The sequence below is a fragment of the Podarcis filfolensis genome, assembly GCF_964270895.1.
Source record: "Podarcis filfolensis genome assembly, chromosome: 16".
NCBI classification, from domain to species: domain Eukaryota; kingdom Metazoa; phylum Chordata; class Lepidosauria; order Squamata; family Lacertidae; genus Podarcis; species Podarcis filfolensis.
Window position 1 is genome coordinate 5,149,507 of NC_139620.1, and position 26,968 is coordinate 5,176,474.

General features: G+C 50.4%; 1 protein-coding gene across 3 annotated transcripts in view; it reads left to right on the forward strand.

The window, feature by feature from the left end:
• OTUD7B (OTU deubiquitinase 7B) overlaps positions 1-19,588 on the forward strand; it is a 50,610-nt gene extending 31,022 nt beyond the window's left edge. For all 3 annotated transcript variants that reach the window (XM_083591052.1, XM_083591051.1, XM_083591050.1), the window contains exons 2-12: positions 351-501; positions 1,352-1,522; positions 3,120-3,365; positions 5,443-5,544; positions 6,613-6,740; positions 8,095-8,207; positions 10,640-10,767; positions 11,144-11,293; positions 11,967-12,081; positions 12,502-12,586; positions 13,351-19,588. In XM_083591052.1, coding sequence (XP_083447178.1) covers positions 417-501; positions 1,352-1,522; positions 3,120-3,365; positions 5,443-5,544; positions 6,613-6,740; positions 8,095-8,207; positions 10,640-10,767; positions 11,144-11,293; positions 11,967-12,081; positions 12,502-12,586; positions 13,351-14,700 — 2,673 coding nt within the window. In that variant the 5' untranslated portion in view covers positions 351-416 and the 3' untranslated portion in view covers positions 14,701-19,588. The remainder of the gene's footprint in view (positions 1-350; positions 502-1,351; positions 1,523-3,119; positions 3,366-5,442; positions 5,545-6,612; positions 6,741-8,094; positions 8,208-10,639; positions 10,768-11,143; positions 11,294-11,966; positions 12,082-12,501; positions 12,587-13,350) is intronic.
• Positions 19,589-26,968: the final 7,380 nt, after the last annotated feature.

Consider the following 26,968-nt stretch of genomic DNA (forward strand, 5'->3'; position numbering starts at 1 on the left):
ATCTATATGCTTGTAACAGCCCATTTATTTGTTTGTTTCCAGCACTGACCTGTTGAGCTTCCTCATTTCATTTGGACACATTTTTATGTTGTGTGGGGCGTCCTTTTCCTTTCCTGAGTGCATTCAGGGGGTTGGTCTGGATGACCCTTTGGGTCCCTTCCACCTCCACAGTTCTGTGATTCTGTGAATGCAAAGCATAGTTTCCCTGCACGCGGCTCTGACCTGTTTAGGCACCTTCCGGGTATTTTACCAATGCCTTAAAATGACCAATAAAGAGATTTCTAGTTGCCCACCCAAGTTTTTCAGACAACCTGTAAATCTGGCCCTTCCTTGCCTCTTCCCTCCTCCAGACTGAAGCGGAAGCCCGGATCGATGTCCCACCCGTTCCCACCCACCCGCAAGGAATTCATGATCACATGACCCTGGATATGGACGTCGTCCTATCGGATTTTGTACGCTCAACAGGGGCAGAGCCAGGATTGGCAAGGGACCTTCTTGAAGGTGATGTCCCCCGCTTTCGATTTCTGAAATTCTACTTAGTTTTCAGGACACGTTTTGCAAAGAGACTCACATCTCAGAAAGAGAGAGCTCTCTGTGTTTGGCCAGTACCATGTGTCAAGGAAGTAAACACAATAGTTCTCATTTCTCTGTTGGCACCAGGAAGTGTGTCCTTGTTGTTTTTTGTTAAGAAGGACATTTGTGGGGTGGGGCTTTTCTAGATATTAGGGGATACAATTTTGAGTGGGGTGGTGGCGATGAGATATGTTAGGCGCTGCTTCTTGATAGAAGAGGGGGGTGGTGGGATGGCCACCTTCGGACATCTGAAGGGCCGTCATCGTGGAAGGTGGAGCAAGCTCATGTCCTGCTGCTCCAGAGGGGACGACCCAAATCAATGGATTCAAATTGTAAGAATGGAGATTCCAGCTGAACATTCTGAGAGCAGGTGCTCTTTCAATATTTCCCTCTGAAGGCAACCCTGTTTAGGGAAGCTTTCAATGTTTAACAGACTATTGTATTTTAATATTCTGTTGGAAGCCGCCCAGTGTGGCTGGGGAAACCCAGCCCAATTGGTGGGGTATAAATAAAATATTATTATTATTATTTAAGGTGGAGAACTCTCCTTCATTGGAGGTTTTTCAACAGAGGTTTGATGGCCATCTGTCGGGGATTCTTGAACGCTGATTCCTACATTGCAGGGGGTTGGACTAGATGACCTGGGGGGGCATCTTCCGCCTCCGCAGTTCTGTGATTCTAGGATCTGTGACTCAGAGAGGTGAGGGGACCTCTGCTTGGGGTTAGTTTGGTGGCTTTCATTCTCCGAACCCTCTCTCTTCTCTCTCCTCTGGCGCAGGGAAAAACTGGGACCTGAGCGCCGCCCTGAGCGACTTTGAGCAGCTCCGGCAGGTGCACGCCGGGAACCTTCCCCATTCCTTCAATGAAGGCCGGGCCTTCAAGCACGTGGAAAAGGACGTGGCGTGGCCCCCGCGGCCCCCGCTCCAGCGCCAGGATGACATTGTGCAAGGTAGGAGGGGGCGGCCTCAATCGTGGGTGTTTGCTGCACAAGGGAGGCATGGCCCCTGTCTTCTTAAGCCCCTCCTCCTCTGCTCTGATGAAAAGCTGCAGTTCAGTGTGTAGAGAGTGTCAGCATGGTTGCAGAAGGTTCCCGATTCAGCCCTCAGCGACTGCCAGTCAGAGTTGACAGTCCTGAGCTTGATGGGCCCAAGAGTCCAGCTCCAGCAGTGACTCCACTTGCGAATAAGCCAGCTGTATGTGGCTTTGCGGTGCTGAACAAAACTAGAAGTGTGGTGGATCTTGTCTAGCATCCTCTTCCCACAGTGGCCAGCCTGGGGGGGAACCTGCAAGCAGGAGTTGAGCACAACAGCGCTCTCTCCTCCTTGCAGTTTCCAGCAACTAGTATTCAGGAACATTGCTGCCTCTCACCGTGGAGGCAAAGCAGAGCCATTGATAGGCTCATCCTCCACCAGTTTGTCCAGTCCTCTCTTAAAGACATCTAAGATGGTGCCCCGGACGCGGGTGGCGCTGTGGGTTAAACCACAGAGCCTAGGACTTGCCGATCAGGAGGTCGGCGGTTTGAATGCCCGTGACGGGGTGAGCTCCCGTTGGTCGGTCCCTGCTCCTACCAACCTAACAGTTCAAAAGCACCTAAAAGTTCAAGTAGATAAATAGGTACCACTCCGGCAGGAAGGTAAACGGCGTTTCCATGTGCTGCTTTGGTTCGCCAGAAGCGGCTTAGTCCTGCTGGCCACATGACCTGGAAGCTGTACGCCGGCTCCCTCAGCCAATAAAGCGAAATGAGTGCCACAACCCCAGAGTCAGCCACGACTGGACCTAATGGTCAGGGGTCCCTTTACCTTTAAGATGGTGCCCATCGCTGCCTACTCTGGGAGGAGTCTGGTCCGTAGTTTTACCGTGCAGTCCTGTCTTTTACCCTTCCTTCGTTAACATAGTTTCTGTTGTATGCTCCTGTTTATCCTGGCCTTTGGCGCCTGAGATACGTATGTTTTCAGGACCCAGCCCTATTCCCATGACTGTGATTTGTCTTAAACTCTTTCTAATATTTAATTTTAAACTGCTGTAAATTCTTCCGCCTCCATGGAGGGTGGGAATAAATTCAATACATCATAATACATGCAGGTCCCGCTTTCCAAACCTTCGCTGTATGAAAATCCACTTATCCAAACACAAACCTCGCTATGCACAACACAGATTCAAATATCCAAACGGCTGGAACTGGCCCCGTTCCTTCCTTCCTTCCTTCCTTCCTTCCTTCCTTCCTTCCTTCCTTCCTTGGAGTTGGCTGGTTGGTGGCAGCCATTTTCAGGCATGAACCACGCAGGGAGGGAGAGAGATCGGACAAATCAGTTTTTGCTTCGTTTCTCGTTTTGCTGGTTGGCTGCAGCCATTTTGGGAAGAAACCATGGAGGGAGCAGGGCAGGGCAGAGATCGAGCAAATCCCCAATTAGAAATGGTCCCACAGGGGATAATAGAGACCACCGGCTCTCCATGTGAACACTCGACCTAGCGAACGGTTTCCTGGGAGTGTGTTGCATTCAGAAAGCCTGCGTTGATGAAATAATGGCTCCCCTTTCTCTTTTCAGAGAAGCGCCTGTCTCGTGGCATCTCTCATGCCAGCTCCACCATCGTCTCCATGGCTCGCTCTCACGTCTCCAGCAACGGGGGCGGGGGCAGCGGCGGGGGAATCGGCGGCAGTGGGGAGCACCTCCCAGAGATGCCCATCTGCACCTTCCAGCTTCCCGACCTGACTGTCTACAACGAGGAGTTCCGGTGCTTCATCGAGCGCGATCTCATTGAGCAGTCGATGCTGGTGGCGCTGGAGCAGGCGGGTAAGCGCCCGTGACGTCAACACTGCGCCATGGCTGTTTTCTTGGGCGGCGGTTGCTCAGGACGTAAACTTCCCTGGGTGCCCTTTCCCCTCTGAAGACCAGGCTCAGCGCTAGAGCATGGGGAAGGATTGCCCAGCTGGCCTGGCCGCAGAAGCGATGAGGTGATGCCTGTCACTGGAATTCTACTCAATATTGATCCAGAGCAGAACTCCAGCATATTGTTAGCAGAGTAAAAACTTCAACACGTTGCAGGATTCCCAATAAATAGACCAGAGGCAATTGGATTTCATACAGCAGAGATTTACTGCTACTGAAGGCAAATAAGCATAATGGTCACAAATCCAATACTGGGTGGCACTGTGGTCTAAACCACTGAGCCTCTTGGGCTTGCTGATCAGAAGGTCGGCAGTTCGAATCCCCGCGACGGAGGGAGCTCCCATTGCTCTGTCCCAGCTCCTGCCAACCTAGCAGTTTGAAAGCACACCAGTGCAAGTAGATAAATAGGTACCACTGCGGTGGGAAGGTAAACGGCATTTCCGTGCGCCCTGGCACTCGTCACAGTCCTCCATGCGCCAGTAGCGGTTTAGACATGCTGGCCACATGAGCCAGAAAGCTGTCTGTGGGCAAATGTGAGCTCCCTTGGCCTGAAAGCGAGATGAGCTCCGCAACCCCATCTGGACTTAACCATCCAGGGGTCCTTCACCTTCACCTTTACCTTTACCTTTTATTATTTATTGATTACAGTTATATAGCAGTTTTTCCTCCTAGTGTGTTGTGGCTGGTTCTCCTCCTGCTCCCCACTTTATCCTCACAACAGTCCTGTGAAGTAGGCTGAGAGGTGGTGACCAGCCCCCAAGATCACGCCCCGTGAGCTTCATGGCTGAGTGGGGATTTGAACCGTGATCTCCCAGATCCTAGTCCGATACCACACTGGCTCTTAATTCATATCTATACAGTGGTACCTCGGGTTAAGTACTTAATTCGTTCCGGAGGTCCGTTCTTAACCTGAAGCACCACTTTAGCTAATGGGGCCTCCTGCTGCCACTGCGCTGCCGGAGCCCGATTTCTGTTCTTATCCTGAAGCAAAGTTCTTAACCTGAAGCACTATTTCTGGGTTAGCGGAGTGTGTAACCTGAAGCGTCTGTAACCTGAAGCGTATGTAACCTGGGGTACCACTGTATTTATATTTATATCCTATCATATATTGCAGAATTGCAGCCGGGAAGAACAGTCCATTATTATAAATAAATAAATTGTCCCGATCCCTCCTTGCAGATAGCTGACGCTTTGAATTTGGGGGGCGGGTGGTGGATGTTGGGAAATTGAACCACAAAACCTACTTTGTCACAGCCCCTGTGGCTCTCAGGTCGCACTTTCCTCACATTCGCCCTGTTAACATCCACTGACACCCCTCCTTTCAGGTTTAATTGTAGGTTGTTGTCGTTTTAAGAGGTATATCAGGAAAAACCAATCTTCAGCCAAGCCAGGCCCTGACCAGCCTGGAGACGCGTTCAGGCGGCTCCCTCGTTCCTTCTCCCCCGGGGACATTTGAGAGGCCCTGCGAGGCAGAATATTTCCGCAAGGTGTGTCGTCCTCTGACATAACCTGCTGTTATTCCTCGGGAAGGCAGGGATGTGGGCCTGCTCCAACTCCCCACCTCCAAATACTGTGCAGACATTTTTCCTTCTGGGTGGCAAGAAAAGGGGCATAATCTCTGGAACCCTTTTTGAAGGTCCACAACTGTTCCGGCTTCCCCTCAGATGTGGTTTCATCTCTTCTGCTGTTTTGGGGTCCTCTTCCATCCAGCGATGGGGTTAGGTGCTCCTCAGACATTTACTTTTCTTGATTTTACTGCCTTATCTCTTGTAAATCGCTTTGAGGGTTTTTTTAGTGGTGTGTACATTTTATGAAACTAACAAAGCAAAAAACTGGTCTCCTGGTGCATCAAGTGTCTGGTGAACTGTGGACCGATGTTGGCGTGAGGCTTGTAGAGAGAGAGAGAGACTGGGCTCGAAAATGTCCGGATCCTTGAAAAGCACGAAATAACTGCTTCCTGTTTGTTCACCTTTTTGACCAGGTCGTCTGAACTGGTGGGCCAATGTCGATCCCAGCTGCCAGCGGTTGCTCCCCTTAGCCACGACGGGCGACGGGAACTGCCTGCTCCACGCTGCATCGCTAGGTAAGACCTCCCTGCCACCAACGGGTGCATTTTAAAAGCCAATGCGATGGGTCGCCCACACAGCATCCCTGAGCCTTCCACAGAGCCCTCAAAAATATTCCAGTAAAGAATATTTAGAATGAGGTATCGAGAAGCCACTTCAGATCTGCTAATACACAGCTTAACTGTGTGTGTTAGCATATCTATAAATGTTTATATGTACATGTAAGAATGTGTGTGCCTGTGTTTTTGTACATGCAAATATTTATTTACGTTACACGCTGTATATGTATAGGTAGACTCTCTATCATACCTATACCCCAGGGCATAGTATATGACTGACAATCAACGCTTCCAGTATCGTCATAATGTTTCTGAGGGACGTTTGCCATCATAATAGAGAAAATGAAGGTTTTCCAGGGACTTGGCTATACAGCTGCAAATAAAACATTTTACATGTGCAGTATACAAATGTGACACTAGATGGCGTCAGTGAGCTATGCAAAATTCATTGCATTTTTCAAAACATTTTTTTAAAAAAGCATTTTCACAGTGTTTTTTATATGTGTGTAGCTTCCACCCAGTTTGTTCGTGCTTAATGCTTTGGGGAAATAATGTACTGTTACATTTGTCTACCTATCCGTATTTTATGAATTTACAAGTCTTGAGACATCCTTTTTTTGGGGGGTGGGGGACAATGAATAAATATAAACCTACATATTTTCAAAAGAGAGCATTATGATTGACAGCTAACATTTTCTGCAATTTTGGAGGGTAAAAGATCCCCCCCCTTATTCTTATAACGCATATGGAACGGAGAGAACAATTATAGCAACAGATGAAAATGATAAAAGATGGCAAGCAAAACTATGAAATAGGCAGGTAGAATGAGTGCAGTTGCACGTGGGTTAAAATACTAAAAATCCAGGTAAAGAATAGTTGCATTAAGTATTTCCAGCGTAATGTTTTTTTTTGGGGGGGGGGGATGTTTATCCACATGGAAGGCAAGGGGGTGGGTGGAATTAATGAATAGAAAGCTTAAGTACCACTTATTTGGTTTTTTCAAAAATCTCTCTTTCCTCCCTGTAGGCATGTGGGGTTTTCACGACCGGGATCTGATGCTCCGCAAAGCCCTCTACGCCCTCATGGACAAAGGGATGGAAAGGGAGGCCCTCAAGCGGCGGTGGAGGTGGCAGCAGACGCAGCAGAACAAAGAGGTGAGGCCTGATCCTGCAGGGCCCTTGGGGTTTCCTTACGACCAGCCTCCACTGGCACCCGGCACTTCCTTTGGGCTGAGGTTCAGCCCAGGATCCCTTTCCTATGCCTTGGAAGGTGGGGATGCCCATAAATCCCAAGCGGTTTTTTATGTTGGGGTTTCTAGTGACTTCCTTATTGTGGGAGAAAGTTCCCTGGGGGTGGGGGTGGTTCAGGACAGAGGTTTGCACCGAATCCCCAGTCGGCCAGACTCTATTCAGCAACACGTTACAGGACAGAGTCCAGAGAGTCTGCAAGAGTACAGTTGTACCCGCAAGTCAAACGGAATCCGTTCCGGAAGTCCGTTCGACTTCCAAAACGTTCGGAAAGCAAGGCGTGGCTTCCAATTGGCGGCAGGAAGCTCCTGCAGCCAATCAGAAGCCGCATCGGACATTTGGGTTCCAAAGAACGTTCGCAAACCGGAACACTCACTTCTGGGTTTGCGGCGTTCGGGATACAAGGTACGACTGTATTTCCATTATAAAACACATTACACAGCCAAAATGCACGTCATCTGAGCTGCTTTCCCTCCCCCCCAACCACCACTTGCCACCCTGTCACCCCACCATATCTCACCCAAACACAGTCCTTTGAAACACTTTGTTGTTGTTTAGTCGTTTAGTCGTGTCCAACTCTTCGTGACCCCCTGGACCAGAGCACGCCAGGCACTCCTGTCTTCCACTGCCTCCCGCAGTTTGGTCAGACTCATGTTTGTAGCTTCGAGAACACTGTCCCACCATCCCATCCTCTGTCGTCCCCTTCTGCTTGCGCCCTCCATCTTTCCCAACATCAGGGTCTTTTCCAAGGAGTCTTCTCTTCTCATGAGGTGGCCAAAGTATTGGAGCCTCAGCTTCAGGAACTGTCCTTCCAGTGAGCACTCAGGGCTGGTTTCCTTAAGAATGGATGCGTTTGATCTTCTTGCAGTCCATGGGACTCTTGAAACACTTACTCAACCCATACATGTATATATATATTACTGGATGTGCAGAGCCCTCCTTGTACCTCACCTGGTTTTTAACTCTTAACATTCCCCCTTAACTGGTTCTTACCAGTTTTGTGGGCAGGCGTACGTGACGGTAGCCTCGCCGATAAAGGTTAACCTAAGTTGTACCTCGTTTTCCAAGCGCCGGTTATGTCCACACCAGGCTAGCTTTAGCACCGGATCCTCTCTGAGCATTCAAGAAACCCTGGACGGTTAACCTCCAGGAGCGCCCCATACCCTGCAAACTTCTTGGAAGTAGCCTCGCAGTGTGGAGAGAAGCCTTGATTTACATATCTGTTTTCCCTCTCTTCCCGTTCATCTTCCAACCACCTTAGTCTGGCCTCGTTTACACAGAAGAGGAATGGCAAAAGGAGTGGAACGAGCTGATCAAGCTGGCTTCCAGTGAGCCACGCATGCACTACGGAACAAATGGAGGGAGCTGCGGAGGGTGAGTGGTATTTCCCTGCTCCCCACAGATCACACCCAAGATTGTTACACTGTGCTCTGCCCTTGAAGGCTCCCCAGAAACTTCAGGTCGTCCATAATGCAGGAGCAGGAATGTCAAGTCAAGTCAAGTAACCTTTATTGGCATCACATAAGCAGGTGGTGCTGCGGGTTAAACGACAGAGCCTAGGACTTGCCGATCAGAAGGTCGGCGGTTTGAATCCCCGTGACGGGGTGAGCTCCCGTTGCTCGGTCCCTGCTCCTGCCAACCTAGCAGTTTGAAAGCACATCAAAGTGCAAGTAGATAAATAGGTACCGCTCCAGCGGGAAGGTAAACGGTGTTCGCTAGAAGCGGCTTAGTCATGCTGGCCACATGACCCGGAAGTTTTACGCCGGCTCCCTTGGCCAGTAAAGCGAGATGAGCGCCGCAACCCCAGAGTTGGTCACGACTGGACCTAATGGTCAGGGGTCCCTTTACCTTTACCTTAAGAACATTCAGAATACATTCAGAATAGATAGGCCAGTGCAATCTCGTCGCCACCCCAACGGCACGGTCACCCGCCAAAGGGCAGAAGAGGCGAGCAATCCACCTCATCTCTGTGGGTTTCCAGCAAGTGCAGGAACCTGTAGCATACTTTGGCGACAAAAAAAATCAAATAGAGGAACTTAGCTACTGTCTTGGTGAGCTCCTGGTCTCTCCCTTGTAATAAGAAGCGCATGACCTCCGTCGCTGGTTTCCATGTTGGAATACATAGATGGTCTAGAAACTGTTGGCGGAGATCATCATACATTTTACATTTAAGGGCCATGTGAGCTGGAGTTTCCACCAGGTGGGCATCACATGGGCAGATCCTATCTTCTGCCAAACCCGCAAACCTACCCCAAAGGAGGTTAGAAGGATTAGAATTGAACTTAGCCAGCGAAAAAGCCCTTCTTTCTTGTGGATTAAACAAAAATGGTAAATAATTGAGATTAAATTCTGAGCAGGAATGGCTGTGAGGGCGATCTGGCTGTGACATCTGTCACCCCATTGATCGCCAGGGTTGATTCGGCTGTTCCGTTTGGCTAGGCGGGTGTCCCCTTCTTCCCTCACCGCTCCATGTGCATCCCTCCTGAAGCTGTGCGCTCAGTGGAAGAGGACGACCATCCCAGATAGAAGGAGTGTACCGTTCTTCAGTCAAGGGTATACAATAGCTGCACTCCCCTGCTAGAAGAAGAATGTGTCTGTTTTGCAAGAGCCACATTCAAGTGGGAGTGGGTGCCATGAAATCCTTCTCAATAATGATCCAGATTAGATTCCAATGTATAGTTAGCAGAGTAGAAACTGAAAACACATTGCAGGATCCCTTCCCCCCAAATAGATCAGAGGCAATTGTATTTCATTCAGCAGAGCATTACTGCTACTGAAGGCAAATGAGCTTAATGGTCACAAATCCAATACGTTCAGGACTGGCACTGTCCATAAGAAATCCAGTTGCAGCAGTGAGAAAAAAAGAAATGCAGACTGACAGTGGGAACCTGATGGGCAACCATGGTGAGGGTGATGACCTTTTGAGAGCCCTGCACAGCTCAGGTTGGGGAGGATGATGGGAGTTGGAGTCCGGCAACAACATCTGGAAGTCCACCTGCTTCCTCATGTCCATGGTTTACAGCCATACAGGCTGGACAGCAGTGGAGGCAAACTCTAAATCAGTGTTTCTCACACTTAGGTCTCCAGTTGTTGGACTACAACTCCCATCATCCCTAGCTAGCAGGACCACTGGGCAGGGATGATGGGGGTTGGAGTCCAACAGCAGCTGGAGATGCAAGTTTGGGGAACACTGCTCTAAACAGGTGGTTTGAAATGCGTTGGTCTGGCATCGGGTCTCTAAAATCTGATAAGATAGCCTACACTTTGGAACTCCCTGCCTGTTGATATCAGGCAGGTTTCTTCACTGTACACTTTTCAGCCGAACGTTTTTCTTTAGACAAGCCTACTCAGGTGTTTAGGAAATGGATGTGAGTCTTCATCTGCTCTGCAATAACAATTTTAACTTTCCAAAGGACTTAAATTGTTGTTTTTAATTGTTCTTAGCGATCATTTTGCTTTATTCCTTTTTTGTAAACCGCTTTGAGGTCTGTTACAATCAAGCGCTGTATAAATTTTATCACATAAATAAGTTAATGAGCAGAACAGCACTTCGGAGGCTGCTAGTTTAGAGTAGAGGTTGAGGGTGCCTGTGGTCTCTCTCGGACGTCCCTATGGTCCAACTCGCATCATTTCCCCTGGCTGTTGGCCATGCCAGTGGCTGAGGCTCTCCAATCCGGGCTGCCCCCTTTCTGGTCTTCGCCCCCCATTCCCCCCAGCTGAAGCTGTTTGCATTTTTTGCGTGCCGCCAACCACTCCCGAGACAAAACGTCTGACAGCTCTCCCCTTTCTCCCCTGCCACCCCACAGTGTGGAAGGCTCCGAGGAGCCTGTGTACGAGAGCCTGGAGGAGTTCCACGTCTTCGTCCTGGCCCACGTGCTCAAGAGGCCCATCGTGGTGGTGGCGGACACCATGCTGCGAGACTCTGGAGGGGAAGGTAGGAGCAGTGGCTGTGGAGCAAACCCAGAAGGCAGACATCTCCTTGCTTCACCGAAGAGGGAGGCTGGGCGGCGGGCAACTTCTTCCACGGGCGTGGGGGTCAAACTAGAACAGGAATGAGGGGACGGCTCCAGTCGTGTCCCGTACATAGAGGGACCCCCAATTCCCAGTGGAGGACTTCTTGGAAGGAGGCAAGACCCAGAGCAGGCACTCGTGCAGAGGGGCAGAGGGCAGACGCTGCTGCCAAGGGTTGCTTTGAGTTCCCGTCAGCGTTGCAGCGGACTGAAAGTTAACTCTTGCAGCCCACAACTGAGGGGTATTTCTGTATCATCAGCAGGGTGCTCAGTTCCTTCTCACTTCTCTCTCTCTCTTAGCATTCGCTCCCATCCCCTTTGGCGGCATTTATCTGCCCTTGGAGGTCCCTGCCAACAAGTGCCACCGTTCTCCCCTGGTCCTAGCCTACGACCAGGCCCACTTCTCTGCCCTGGTATCCATGGAGCAGAAAGAACCACCCAAGGAACAAGGTACGTGCAGAGGAGCAGCGCTTCTAAGTTCTGCTTATGCCCAGCCGAGAAAGCGGAAGGATAAAAAGTTTCCCTCCCTCTCGCACTACGCTCGAAGTCGTGGGCATCCAGTGAAGCTGAATGTTGGGAGATTCAGGACAGATAAGAAAGGATTTTCCCATGCAGCACAGAGTTAAGCTGTGGAACTCACTGCCACAGGAAGATGGCCGCCATTTGCCGTCAAGTCTCAAGTTTGATGAGAGTGATAGGAAATCACTTCTCCAGCAAGTTCTTTTAGCAACTCCTATCATGTTGCCTCCTACCTTCCTTTCCTCTAAACCAGCGGTTCTCAACCTGTGGGTCCCCAGATGTTGTTGGACTACAACTCCCATCATCCCTGACTACTGGTCATGCTGGCTAGGAATGATGGGAGTTGTAGTCCAACAACATCTGGGGATCCACACAGTCCCAAAAGCACAACCTTAACCTCAACCGAGTCAGTAACTCCATCCCAGCCCCTGCCAACCTCCTTTTGAACCCGAGTCTCCCTCGAGCTGGATGGTGCTGGGTCTGCTTCTGAAAGGGGCGAGCTTCTCAGCCTTTGCCTGGCTGCCTCTCCCCTTTGCTTTCCTCCAGCCTCCCAGCACTTGCCTTTCCCGGCCTCTGAAAGAGCTGTTCCTTTTTTCCGCCACAGCTGTGATCCCGCTCACCGACTCCGAGCACAAGCTGCTCCCAGTGCACTTTGCTGTGGACCCCGGGAAAGACTGGGAGTGGGGAAAGGACGACAACGACAATGTCCGGCTGGCCAGGTGAGTGGGAAGGGGTCGGTTTGGGGACAACAAAGGGGAGCCGCTCGGGAGGTCAGAAGGACTCAGACAACACAGTCTGGGGAAGGCATGGTCTCATCCAGGGTCTCATCCAGCAGGGCCTACGTTCTTAAGGGGTGAGCTTGGGCTGGGTGGGAGGAGGAGGAGGATTGATCAGTGGACGGGAGGGAGGTGGCAGGCGTGGAGAGTGGCTGCCTTTTTGAGGAAGGAGAGACAGCCATCTTGGAATCTGGAATTGAACTCCGGCCCGGAAGGTCTCCTGTTTAATGGTTTCTGAGCGCCATGGTTTCAACTTGTGGGAGAAAGTTAGGTACTTGGGAGTGTTGGAGAGATCCTACAGGGAGTCTTCCAGATCTGACTTTTGACTCTGCCTCACATCTTTCCCCCGTTGTTTTTGTTTAGTGTGACGCTCTCGCTGGAAGCCAAGCTGCACCTACTGCACAGCTACATGAATGTAAAGTGGATCACGTTGCCTTGCGAAATGCAGGTAAGGGAAACCTCCTTCCAGTTTCCAAGGAGGACAGGTGTCCTATAAACCGATTCCTGTTCTGCTCTGGCGTGGAGGGAACGCTAATAATATTATTATTAATAATAATAATAACAACAACAGCAACAATTTTATTATTTATACCCCGCCCATCTGGCTGGGCTTCTCCAGCCACTCTGGGCGGCTTCCAAAAAAAATATTAAAATAATGTAATACATCAAACATTAAAAGCTTCCCTACACAGGGCTGCCTTCAGATGTCTTCTAAAAGTCTGGTAGTTGTTGTTCTCTTTGACATCTGGTGGGAGGGTGTTCCACAGGGCAGGTGCCACCACCGAGAAGGCCCTCTGCCTGGTTCCCTGTAACTTGGCTTCTCGCAGTGAGGGAACCGCCAGAAGGCCCTTGGAGCTGGAGCTCAGTGTCCAGGTAGAACGATGGAGGTGGAGACGCTTCTTCAGATATACAGGACCGAGGCCGGTTAGGGCTTTAAAGGTCAGCACCAACAGTTTGAATTGTGCTTGGAAACGTACTGGGGGCCAATGTAGGTCTTTCAAGACCGGTGTTATACGGCCCCGGCGGCCGCTCCCAGTCGCTAGTCTAGCTGCCGCATTCTGGATTAGTTGTAGTTTCCGGGTCACCAAGGGCTAACAGAAGACCACCCCCCAAAAGAGGGCGAAGCAGACCCTTGCTAAGTCTGCTTACCTCTCTCTCTCTCTCTCTCTCTCTCTCTCTCTCTCTCTCTCTCTCCTGCCCCACTTTCCCTAGGCGCCTCTTGCGCAGCCCGAGTCGCCAACTGCTTCCGCGGGGGACGACGCTCGGTCAGCGGCCGACTCGGGCGACTCAGACAAGGAGTCGGTCTGCAGCAGCTCAGCCAGCAACAGCGGAGGCAGTAAAAGCAGCAGCAGCAAGGACAAGGAGAAGGAGAAGACCAAGAAGGAGCGGGAGAAGGACAAGGAGAAGAAGCGGGCCGACTCGGTGGCCAACAAGCTCGGCAGCTTTGGCAAGACGCTGGGCAGCAAGCTGAAGAAGAACATGGGAGGCCTGATGCACAGCCGGACGGTCAAGGGGGGCGTCAGCAACGGGCAAGGGGGCGAGACCCTGGAGAAGAAGAAGAAGAAGGGCTCTGTCAAGGTGAGGAAGGGCAGCAAGGACGAGGCGTTGTCCAGCGACTCGGCCACTCCGCCCGAGAAGCCCTGCGCCGCGGGCAAGGTGACTGCCGAGAAGCCGCCGGACGGCTGCAAGTACAGCAGCGACGTCCGGCTGAGTTTGAGCATCCTGCGGGCTGCCATGCAAGGGGAGCGGAAGTTCATCTTCGCCGGGCAGCTCAAGACCAGCCACCGGCACCCGTTCCAGGAGGAGATGATCCAGCGGTACCTCTCGGATGCCGAGGAGCGCTTTTCGGCGGAGCAGAAGCAGAAGGAGGCGGAGAGGAAGGCGGCCGCGGCGCTGGGCAGCGGCGGGGCGGCGGCCAAGAGGCCGGACTCGGACGGCAACCCCCTCAAAGGCGAGGAGGGCTTGCTGGGCACGGCGTACCCTCCGGGGCTCCCTCCGTACGGGCTCCAGAGCCCCGACCTGGCCGCCGTGGGGGCTAAGATGGCCGGCTTCCCATCCAGCTACTCAGGGGTCTTCACCATCCCTCGCCCCTCCATGACGGGCGGCGTGGAGGGCTCCCACCCGCCCAGCTACCAAGAGAGCCGGAGGCAGCTTGCCGGCGGACCCTGCAGCCCCCTGCCGCCCTATGCCACCTTGCCCAGGCACTGCCCGCCGGGCCGCCCTCACCCGTACCAGACCAGCCCTTCCCACCTGGGCGGGCGCTTCTCTCCCACCGAGACGGACACGCCCCCTGGCTATGTGGGGGCAGACTGCGACCCCTCTCCCTGCCCGGGCCTTCCCGCCAATGGCTTCCGGGAGTACACGGAGGCGGGCGGCTGCTCTCCCAAAGGCGGCGAGCGCAGCAAAGCCCGGCTGCTCTACAACCTCCAGCAGACGAAATGCAAACAGCCTAACTGCAGCTTTTACGGGCATCCGGAAACCGGGAACTACTGCTCCTGCTGCTACAAGGAGGAGCTGAAGCGCAAGGAAAGGGAGAGGGAGGCCTTGATACACAGGTTCTGAAGGGCCGGGCACCGGACTTCCTGGCCCCCCGGACCCACGCGATCCGTGGGCAATGCAATAACGCGTCCTCCCTTCCCCTCGCCCCTCCCTCCCCGCCTCGTCGAGGAGAAGGGCTGGCCGGTGTCAGAGGGGGCGGCAAGCTGCTGGTGGGGGGCGTGGGGCGGAAGGCAAGACCCCCCTTGCTTCCGGGGGGGGGGGAAGCGTGGAGAGAGGGCAATGAAACGCTGTTGGAGAGCAGAGGGGATTGGCAAAGGGTTGGAGGAATCGGGAAGGTTTGAGTTTTGCAGGTCGGAAGCCGTCGAACCGAGCAGATCTTCTAGACCAAAGCTTTGAATTCCAAGGGTAAAACATACGTGGTTTTGAAAGGGGGGGGGGCTTTCTCTCTATCTGCCCCCGACGTGATTTTCCTTTTTTCATTTCAAAGGGATAAAACCCGCCATCCCTACATTTCCCCCCAAGTTTGCAATCTTTTTTTCCTCTTTTTATTAAGTAATATTAACCAGCTTTTTTGATTATTTTTTTAAAAAACATTTTTAGGTTTTTCTCCCACCCCCACCCCTTAAAACATGGCTTTTTTTTTAAGTCGGAAAAAGGACCTTTCCCCCTTTCTCTTGAGTCTCAACACTCCTGTTAACCTCCGCCTTGCCCAGATTCTGCCCCTCTCCTTCCCGCAATCCTCTCCGGTCTGTCGCAGCTAGCTTCGAAGCCTTTTTAGATGAGTTGGGCTTGAGATATTCTTTTTAAAAAGATATATTTTTTATTAAAACAAACAAACAAGAGGACCCTCTCTTGTAGGGAGCTGCGGGTGGGGTGGGCGAAGGGAGGGAACCATCAAGTCGCAATACTGAGTGTGTGTGTGTGTGTGTGATTGAGAGAGAGTTTTTTACTGTGCAAAAAAGCAAAAAAAACAAAACCCAAGCCTGTTCTTTAGATGGTCATACCTACTTTGGGGGTGGGGGAGTGGGGTGGGAATAGAAACCAGAACTTGAATTGGTGGGGACTTTGTTAAGAGCAATAAACCTCTGCAAACAACTTGAAAACCGGGAGAGACAAAAGAGAGTTATCTGGGCATCACTGTGGTTCGATTTCCACGGCCCCTCTGCAACGCCGGTTACACGTGTGTGTACAAATTCTCTTACCTGCAGAGAATCACTCCCTTCCCGCACGAGCTGTTTTGTTTTCTTTCGTTTTGTTTTTCTCCTAGACTACCTCTGTTCTGCTGAGTAGAAATAATCTGGCTCTCTTTTGCCGAGCCGATACTTTGACTGTGGGAATGACGAGTAAAAATACTAAAGAATTATAGATATATATTTTTAACAGGGCTCTACATTTGTGTTAGAGGGGAGGGGCGGGTAGCGGGCGGGAGGGATGTAAAAAACAGAAAACTAACTATACACTATATTTTTCTCGTTTTGGGGGGCGGGGGAGGGAAATGACCCCCCATTTCCCCACAAATCCTGCCCCCCCCAGCCCCTGGAAATCTATGGCGTTTTTAGAAAATTCCTTCCCCCCGCTATACCTACCGTCGCTGCTGCAATGCGAATGTTTCTTTCCCCAGGGTAGGGAACGGCCTTGGGAACCTCCGCCTGACACGGGTTTGAGCGGGAGCCCGCGAAAAGCGAAGAACGGGGGGCCGTAAAGCGGGCAGGATCCGGGGTCCGGTGGGGAGGTACATCTGACTCGCTGACGAGTCTCCGAAACTATGCAATTCTTTTTCCACTCCAAAGCTGCCAGGGAAGGACCAAGAGGGATAATGCAAGTGTACTTAAAAAAATCGGAACGACTGGGCAAAAGACGAAACAAAACTCGGGTAGTTTTCTTAGCTCCTTTGCACTGCCTTAACGGGAAAGGGGTGGTTGTCTTCATGGCTTTGTTTAGAGGATGGGGCAAAAAGATTGTGTCCATACAGACCGCCGGGCTCAGCCTGTCGAGGGCTCAGCTGCCTCGTATGAAAAGGGAGTGGGATTTTGCAGGGAGGGTCCTCTTCCCACCCCATGTGGGACAGAGGCTCTACCCTACCCGTCCCCTTCGCTACGGTGGTGTCCACTGGCAATTTCAAATCTTCATGGATTTCAGAGCGGATGGGGTATTTTTCCCCGGTCAGGGGTGGCTGCGTGGAGCTAGCAGAAGACTGGAGAGGGGGGCAATAGCAGATGAATTATTGGGGCGCAGGACTCCCTGTGTGCAGTTCTCCACTCCGATGGAAGAGGCAAAGGCCTGTGCAAAAATGAGGAGCCTTTGGCTTTCCGGACGTGGCTGAACTACGACTCCCGTGGGAGTCGTAGTTCAGAGGCACCTGCGAGGCCAAAAGATATCACTCCAGGGTCAGGAGAAGGATGGAGAGCCTTCATCCCTCCAGCCAGCATAACCCTCTGGCCCTCGGTTGTGCCAGCTGACGGGAGTCGAGGGCCGCGGACATTCCTCCTCCCTTTATTTCAGGAGGTAAACAATTTGGGTGCTTGTTCCTGGGGGGGGGGGAGTTAGCCTGCCTAGGGCGTGGGTGGCAAGCCAGGGCCTCTTCGGTGGAAACACCTGGAGAGAGAGAGCACCCCAGGTAATTTTCGATGCCTGAAGCATCCTTTGCTAAATGACAAGAAACCCTTGAAAGGAAGGCCGCCTTGAGTTGTGTTCACAGCTCCATAACGCACATAGTTAAAATGAAAGGCATCGCTGCCTAGCTGGGAAGTAGCCAAATTTTCTTTGCTCGTGACACATGTGGGCTGTGTGTGTCTGTGTGTGTGTATACATGTTCTTTTCCACCCCCTAAAACATCTCCCAAGTACAACCATAGGCAAACTTGGCCCTCCAGATGTTTTGGGACTACAAGTCCCATCATCCCTGACCACTGGCCCTGATAGCTATGGATGATGGGAGTTGTAGTCCCAAAACATCGGGAGGGCTGAGTTTGCCTATGCCTGCCCAAGCATATTTTCCTGGGGCTTTTGGATGAAACGGTTGCATCTATTGTCATCTTTCTGCCCGCTTTTGAGTGCTTTGGGGTTGGCCAGCGGGAGCATTCACTGGGGGTTGTGGTTGTTGTTTTTTGCAAAGTTTGACCTGTATTTAAAACGAAAACCCCTCTGAATGAATCAGGCCATTAAAGGTGGATACATGTATGTATGTAGTCTGGAAAAGGGGAATGGCGAGGTTGGAAGATTGGCTCGTGGAAGGTTTTGCAGTCATTTGGAAAAAAACCCCTCCCAAAAAAGTCATTTTTTCATTTTAATAGTAACCCATGTTTCCCATCTGCTAGAGTATCTTAAGGCCAAAGTTAGGATAATGTCCATTCATTTTCTCTTTGCGTTAGGACAGCATGGTTGGCACCCACCCAAGTCCTTGCTTAGACCCTCTTGAAATTAATGGACCTAAACTAGTTGACACGGACGAATTTCTAGGGGTCTACTCTGTGTAGGGCTAACAAGTGGCTTACAGCCCTTCCCCCCCTCTAACTCACAAATTATAATTTCTTGAGATCTCGCCTCAATGGTTAGTCACTGGTCTCCTGTGTCTGGTCTTATTTCATTAGTAATATTATTTCTGCAATTAGGTTGTAGTACTTAAAAAAAAATCAAGGGGAGAAATGAACTTGAAGCATTTTTGAGTTTGCTTTTCTAAAAAAAAAAAAAGTATTTTTCTTCTGTGAACACCAGAGTGCAAACTAACGCCCAAATTCCAAAGCCTTTCCCGCCTTAATGACGTCACGATGAATTCTAATTAATTAACTTTCATATACTCGGGGGGGGGGGGACTCTGAATCAGTGTAGCTGTGTCTGACTGGCTTTAGTTTTTTAAAAAATAAATCAATTTTTTTTTCTAATATTCCACCTTGTTTCCTTTATGGTGAACATCTCTTCCCACCCCAACCTCATTCTTCATTCCTTAAAAGGGAATATTTTTAAAAAGACGTCTTATTTATTGAACTGATGCAAACCCCTTCTGTTTTTTGTCCCCCCCCCAAAAAAACCCATTCCCTAGGCAGCTGAAAACTTCAATGAAAATGTTTTATGGTACACTCCACCCCCCCTTTTTACTTTTTAGAAAAGGCTAGGTTGCAAGAGGGAGAGTTAGGCAGTCTGAATTTCCAAGCACCTTTTCATTTCAGAAACATACATTTTTTTGTAGAAAGGTGAGGTTAGGGTTTTGTGTTAGTTTATGTTTGTAAGGGGCGCGAGAAGAATGGTATGTTTGATTGTGGTCCAGCCCCCTCTGGTGGTCAGGAGTGGTTCTGCCACACCTCGGCCACACGTTTCCCACTGGGTTTTTTCGGGGTGGGAGGATTGGGGTTGGAAATTAAAACAAAAACACAGTTTTGCACGCTTTCTTGTGCAAAGGAAGGAAATGGGGTGAACCCCAAGCTGTGGCTTTTGACATTTCTTATGCTAGGACATCCGCTGGACTGTCCCTTCCTTTCCGCCCCCCCTCCCGAAATAGGTTAAAGCGGTTGGAATGAACCCAAGTACTGTCATTGCTCTAGAGGCATAAACGTTTGAAAAAATATATAAATATATATATATATAGAAATATGCACAACAATACATTTTGCACAGCAAAAAAAAGAGCCTCATTGGACAACGGTTTTTAGTTTCATTTATTCTATGCGAGCTCATTAACTCTTAAGGTTCTGTCTCAGTTTCTTTTCAATTTGCTTTTTTTTCCTGGAGGGGAGGGGGAGATAGAATGACTGTGGGGTTTGTTTGTTTTTTTTGTTGTTGTTCCAAGGGATTAATTAAAAAAAAAGTCCAGGGTATAACTTTAACCAGCTTGTAGAGTCTCCATAGAAAGGTTTCTCTTTTATGGGTTTTATTTTTCCTGCTAGTTGTCCGAGAAGTGACCTGAATTAATTCTCCCGTTGTTGTTGACAATAAAAAAAAAACTATTTTTAAAGAAACTGCAACTTTATTTAAACATATATCGGTGTGGGCAACTTTTTATTTACTTTGCTCCTGTAGTGCCTTAACTGAACGCTAGGGGTCGCTGCTGTCTGGTCTCACTTAAAACAGTCTATAATTTCTGGTTCGCTTGTTTTTAATATGTTGTGAATCAGCCCGGTGACTCATAGGGAGGGACGCTGGTGTGCAGCAGAGGAGCCTCCGGGGCACAGAAAGAATCGTAGAGTTGGAAGGGCCCATTAGAGTCATCTAGTCTAACCCCCCTGCATTGCATTCAACCACTCAACGCACAAATCAGCCCTTCGGGTTTGCAGATGGCGGGGAGCCTCTTAATGAGCCTGCCCTGTGACAGTCCCCTAATATATTTTCCCAAAGGGACGCGGGTGGTGCTGTGGGTTAAACCACAGAGCCTAGGACTTGCCAATCAGAAGGTCGGCCGTTTGAATCCCCGTGACGGGGTGAGCTCCCGTTGCTTGGTCCCAGCTCCTGCCAACCTAGCAGTTTGAAAGCACGTCAAAGTGCAAGTAGATAAATAGGTACCACTCCGGCGGGAAGCTAAACGGCGTTTCCGTGCGCTGCTCTGGTTCGCCAGAAGCGGCTTAGTCATGCTGGCCCACCATCTTGTGGGTTTTGCTTTTTCAAATTGGGGTTATAGTCAAACAAGGGATACGGGTGGCGCTGTGGTCTAAACCACTGAGCCTCCTGGGCTTGCCGATCAGAAGGTTGGCAGTTCGAATCCGCACTCTGTCCCAGCTCCTGCCTACCTAGCAGTTCGAAAGCACACCAGTGCAAGTAGATAAATAGGTACCACTGCTGCGGGAAGGTAAATGGCGTTTCCGTGCGCTCTGGTTTCCGTCACGGTGTTCCGTGCGCCAGTAGCGGTTTAGTCACGCTGGCCACATGACCCAGAAAGCTGTCCATGGACAAACGCTGGCTCCCTCGGCCTGAAAGCGAGATGAGTGCCACAACCCCATAGTCGCCTTTGACTGGACTTAACCGTCCAGGGGTCCTTTACCTTTACCTTTTGACCTATATTTTCCCACCAGAGGCCAAAGATCAAGAGGGCGCACACACCCCCAATTCAGTGTATGAAAGCTGCTTGGCCAGGCTGGTGACTGAACACTGCGATGGGTCTTCCCCTCCACCAGAGGGCAGTAGGCAGCTCAGAGGCATCCTTGGTACTGTGTCCCCTGCTAAACTTACAGCTGCTCATTCTGCCCAATGGTAGGGCCTTCCTTCATAGAAACAGCAGGTGTCCAGTCATCGGATCAGGACCTTAAAGTAAGTTAGCACAGGGGTCCCGTTTCTCAGGGTCGTCTACACTGAGTAGTAGCTGCTCTCAGGGTTTCAGAAATTCATCTTCCCAATCCTGACCTGGGGGGGCTGGGGATTGAACCCGAGACCTTCTACATGCCAAGCAGGTGTCTTACCCACCCAGCTGCGGTGCTTGTTTGCAGCAGGGCTTCGCTGCAACTCCCTTTAGTTGGTTCAGGGCCCTCCAAACTTAGGAAGAAATGGAGCGGGCTTTAAAATGGTCCGAGATTAAAGCGATCCAATCTGCTCATCTGCGGCTGCTTATTTTCCACTTTCTGCTTTTGAGGGCTGGGAAACGCCTTTCTGGATCTGGATGGACGTGGTGGAAGCCCAAACCCAGTCCTGGGACGTGTTTTAAAGGTCAGAGACGAATGCCGGAACATCTGAATCATCTTAAAAGCAAGAGGAATCTTGGAATCCCATCACTGCAAGAATTAGACGGGTGTTTTTCAAACCCTCAGCTCAAATCCTCTAGGGCAGTCTTTCTTGGCCTTGGGTCCCCAGATGTTTTGGGACTACAACTCCCATCATCCCTGACCACTGGTCCTGCTAGCTATGGATGATGGGAGTTGTAGCCCAATAACAGCTGGGGGCCCAAGGTTGAGAAATGCTGCTGTAGGGTTTGGCAAAAGATCGCTGCTTCAGAGCTGGATCTGCATAGATTATGATAACACAATTGGTCCAAACATTTAGAGGGGGCAGGAATCTCAAGCCATTTGAGTCGTTTGCAGCAGACGAGGGGAACCTTTTTATTACTATTTTATTAACCCATTATTATTTGATTTATATACTGCCCTCACAAGATCTCACGGTCAGGGACCACATTTCCTTCTAGACAACGTACAAACGTACAAAAATAGAGCAATTAATAAAACTTTACCCTTGTACTTTCAGCTGATTCCTACACACACACCCCCCTCTCTCTGTGTCTGGAAAGGGATCTTCTGACTTCCACAACACTTTCCCAGCCAGGCGAAAACTGCTCTGGGTCCAAAGGGGGACCAGTGAGGAGAGGTCTGGAGGGCCACCAGTTCCCCACCTCTGATTTGAACAAGCACACTGGCTTTTCCCTGTATCTCGTCCCCTGCTTTTCCACACCAAGAGACAAATGCAATCTTTGGTTACCTGCCTGGGACTTGAAACGCGTCTGCAGGAGGCCCAGGTCTTCTGTTGCTTGCTTTTCCCTGGGCTCTGGTTACACGGGAAGGAACATTTTGTTGTGTTCATATTGCAGAGGCCTCTAACGTGAGATGGTGCCCCTCTTCAGGGAGGCCTCACCCCACACCAAGGGTAAGAAAACACCCTTGGCTTTTTGTCGTCCGTCCCGTTCCTGGTGTTCTCCAAATTAGACACACACACAAATATTGGGGTGTCTTCCTACTCGCCCTGGCCTCATCCAGCTCAATACCGTTCTCACTAACTGGCAGTGTCTCTCCGGGGGTTCGAGCTGTGATTCCTTCGTTGTAGCGGGTTGGGCTAGATGACCCTGGGGTCCCTTCCAACCTACAATTCTGTGATGGAACCGAAGGAGGATGGGAACATTTTAAAGGGTTGACTTTTCTTCTATTACCCCCGTGTGCAAGTGTAGCGCCCTTCCCCAGCAGAGACAGGAGTGCCTGGCGTGCTCTGGTCCATGGGGTCACAAAGAGTCAGACACGACTAAACAACAACAATTTCACACACACACACACACACATCACTGGCTTCCTCTTTTAACTTCCCATCACAAACAACGATGTTTGCCCAATCGGCTTTCTCCTCTCTGTCGCAGAAGACGTGAAGCTGACACTATTTGGCCGCTTCAAGCCAATTATGTGGCCTTAATCCCATAAAGTCTCTGTGATTTCTCTTGACAGGTTGCCCTTTCAGTCAAGATCTAGGCTGTGTGCTTGTCCTTTTAATTCCTGTGATGGAGAGAAAAGGTGATGGAAGACTTTGGTGGTTCCTAGCAGGCTTGTCTCGTACTCTGTCAATCGGAAATTCTAAGAAACCCAAACAAATCTGCAGTTTTGAAATCAGTGCAGCTCTGAAAGGCTCAGTCCGCCATCTTGATTTGAAATGACATCCAATTTTATCCCCCCCCCCCAAATTAAATAGCTGAAAACCTGTTCCTTGATTTAAGGCTCAATCGTGCAAAATTAGGTGTTGACATCTTAAAGCGGTACTCAAATGCATAGTGGATAAACAACTTTACAAAATACAGGGTAGATAATCATAGAATTGTAGGGTTTGGAGGGATCCCAGCGGTCATCTAGTCCAGCCCCTGTAATTGAGGAATCACAGCTGAAGAATCCCTGGCAGATGGCCATCCAACCTGTGTTTAAAAACCTCCAAGGAAGTAGAGTCCACGACCTTCTGAGGTACTTGCTATGTTTGTTGTGCTGTTTTATTTAAGGACAATTTTCAACAACCCCTCGTCAAATGAATCCCAGGTTTCATTAGAATACATTTTAAAAAAAATTATTTATCAAAGTTTATCTACTGCCTAACTTTTTTTTAAACAAACAGCAACAACAACCCATAAAATATACATGCAACAGCCCTGGATAATTTTTGGAGGAAACCAGAGTTAGGAAATGTATCAGAACATATCAGAACTGCCCTGGCTTCTAGGTGAGACATGGGCTTCTCCCCCACCACCTGTTTCCAGCAGTGGTCAGCTAGATCCCGTTTGTGGGGTGGGGTGAGGCCCCAACATGGACAGAAGGCACTGGCACTCCCCTGCTGCCTGTCCGCTGCCTTTGATGGTAGACTGCTTATGAGTGGGGAGGCTCCACTTTGCCCCTGTGGGTTTCGCCTGGCTGCATTTAACTTGGAGTAGTAGAAGACTATTGGGACATGGGTTAAACCACAGAGCCTAGGACTTGCCGATCAGAAGGTCAGCGGTTCGAATCCCCACAACGGGGTGAGCTCCCATTGCTTGGTCCCTGCTCCTGCCAACCTAGCAGTTCAAAAGCACATCAAAGTGCAAGTAGATAAATAGGTACCACTCCAGCGGGAAGGTAAACGGTGTTTCCGTGCGCTGCTCCGGTTCGCTAGAAGCGGCTTAGTCATGCTGGCCACATGACCCGGAAGCTGTATGCCAGCTCCCTCGGCCAGTAAAGCGAGATGAGCGCCGCAAGCCCAGAATTGGTCACGACTGGACCTAATGGTCAGGCGTCCCTTTACCTTTTTCAGTAGAAGATCAAATGAGCCTTCTGGATCAGGCCAGTGGCCCATCTAGTCCAGCATCCTGTCCTCACAGCGGCCAAACAGATGCCTATTGTGGGAATCCCACAGGCAGGATCTGAGCACAAGATCAACTCTTCCCGTCCTGCAGTTTGCAGCAACTGCGATTCAGAAGCATTTGTGCCTCTGACTGGGGAGGGCAGAGAGGAAGCATCCTGGCTGGTACCCATTGATCGCCCTCCTCCACGAATGCTTCCAACCCTCTTTCAAAGCCGCCTTTACTTCTGTGTAAAGAAGTCCTTTCTTTAACCCGTCCTGAATCTTTTCAACGTTCAGCTTCGTAGGGCGTCAAGGAGTTTTTTTTTTAAAATATAAATGTTATTAGTATTTTCCACACAACAACAACAACACACAAAATATCGAAAAATAACAATACAGTGGTACCTCGGGTTACATACGCTTCAGGTTACAGGCGCTTCAGGTTACAGACTCCGCTAACCCAGAAATAGTACCTCGGGTTAAGAACTTTGCTTCAGGATGAGAACAGAAATTTTGCTGCGGCGGCGCAGCAGCAGCGGGAGGCCCCATTAGCTAAAGTGGTGCTTCAGGTTAAGAACAGTTTCAGGTTAAGAACGGACCTCCGGAACGAATTAAGTACGTAACCCGAGGTACCACTGTACACAAAACACCAAAATCAATGTCAAGGAGTTCTTCACGTTAGAAGAGAAGGGCCAAAGCTTTTCTCTATCCACTCTGCATCATTCTATAAACGTCTGTCACCCATCAATGGATCTGGATGAGTGATGCCTCTTTAATTCCAGCTCCCAGTGTGGCTAATTTTGGGGCAACCCACGTTTCGCCATCGATTGGAGCTACATGTTTAGCTTCCTCCCTCCTGCCCCAAATATATTTGTCTCCCATCCAAATGTACACAAGGGCTGTTCTCCCTTTGAGGGCGAGAAATTCCTTCCCAGCTGAAAAAATCTCTTTAAACCTCCAAGGTTTTCCAGCCTGTGGCTCCGGGCAAGCGGCTTTTCTGAGGGCTGGGGTGACCCCCACCCAGCACTCTCTGTCCCCATGTTTCCTGCCTCTTTGAACAGATGACATCTCGATGCTTTATAGGAGCCAAGCTCTGCATTTCTCTTCTCTGCCTCTCGGCTGTAGGACTGAATCAACCAGTTGTTCTGGTTGCTGAGGAACGCTGAGATCCAGTTTCTCCCACTGAACCAGCCTCTGAGCCTGGAAATCTCACAGCCAGGCTAGGGGGCAAAGCAGGACTTGCTGCTGGCGTTGCTGTCCTCTAGAGTGGGCAACTGGAGTCGACACCGTACCTGAAGACTTCCTAGAGCCACCTGATTGGCCGTGGTGGAAAACAGGACTTGGGCGGCGATGGGCCTTCGCTCTGATCCTATGGGCTCTCCTTACTATCCATTTGCCATGCCAGTTTTAGGGCTGGGCGAGTACTGGGGTGGTCTGGCGAATCTTTAAAAAATGCAGAATAAACACCGACAAGTGAGAAACACTGGCCTGCGAGCGCTCCAATTGGAGAACAGCCTTTACCAAAGGTGTCATGGGTTTTGAAGACACTCGAACTCAGGACGCAAGGGAGAAACATGCTAAGAGGAAGGCACGCTTGGCAAACCCTCACCGTGATCAACTCCCGCCCGGAAACCTACGTCCCCACTGTGGAAGGACGTGTGGATCCAGAATTGGCCTCCACAGTCACTTACAGACTCACTCTTAAAACTGTGTTTATGGAAGACAATCTTACTCGGCTATGAGGGATCGCCAAAGAAGAAGAAAAAAGGTGTTATGACTCGGTACAATGCAGGTCCATGTTTAAACCATCCCTTTTATCATAGCTGTCAACTGTCCCTTATTTGGCGGGAAAGTCCCTTATCCCAGCGCCGTGTCCCGCTGCTGTCCCTTATTGATGATGTCCCTTAAATTTCCCGGGTTTCAAAGGAAGCAGCTCCTCTCCCTCCCTCCCTGCCGGCCAGGGAGGAGGGAGGCTCCAACTGTGTTGCTTGGCTGCGTTGCTCACCCAGTAAGGAGTCTAAGAACGACTGGGGGGCGGAGCTTGCATGCCTTGTGCCGATCAAATTGGTCGCGTTGCCTGGTGACTCGCCTTTGCTCAGCGCTTCCCAGTGGAGGTGACGGTGGTTTTCCTTGCTGCATCCCCTTTGCCGGGTTGCTGCACTGTGGGAACCACCGCTTGAGGCTTCGTTTGGCTGCTGGCTGGGCTTTCTGCCTTTGGCTCGGAGGGGCTCAGAAGTTGAACATACCTGTGCCCTGAAAATCCCTTATTTTGGCTGCTGATCCCTTATTTTCAAATCTGTAAGTTGACAGCTATGCCTTTTATTCAGAACCATGAGGACTAGGATCTCACTTCCTTTTGAAGGCCTGCAGCTCAGTGGCCTTGCTGAGAGAGCTGCTGCCAGTCAGTGTAGCCAGTACTGAGCTCGGTGGGCCACTGCTCTGGCTCAGTTAAAGGTGTCATTTTCATGCCGCTGTGTTCCTAAGTTGCTAACGCTCTGGTAGAAAGGTTCCCCCTCCTTTTGTTCCTCCTCGTTGCACTCGAACCCGCAGCCAGCTATTTTCCTTCCCGAAACGCCTCATTCCTGCCCCAGCCATTAAAAAAAAAACCACGCAGGGAGTGCTTTCTCTCACCCACTTTCACGGCGCACCTCATGTGCCCTCTGATAATGTCTTCTGCATGACAGAAGGTGCCCCGAGGCCCTGAGACGGGAAAAGCCATAAATAATACAAACACAGAGCACAGTCTTTTTCTCCCCTAGTTTGGAGCTAAATTTGTCTTTTAAGAGGGTGGGGAGAAAAAGCAAATTTCCGCAAGGGAAGCTGGTGATTCACCCAGACGGTGCTTTCTTCTTTTTATG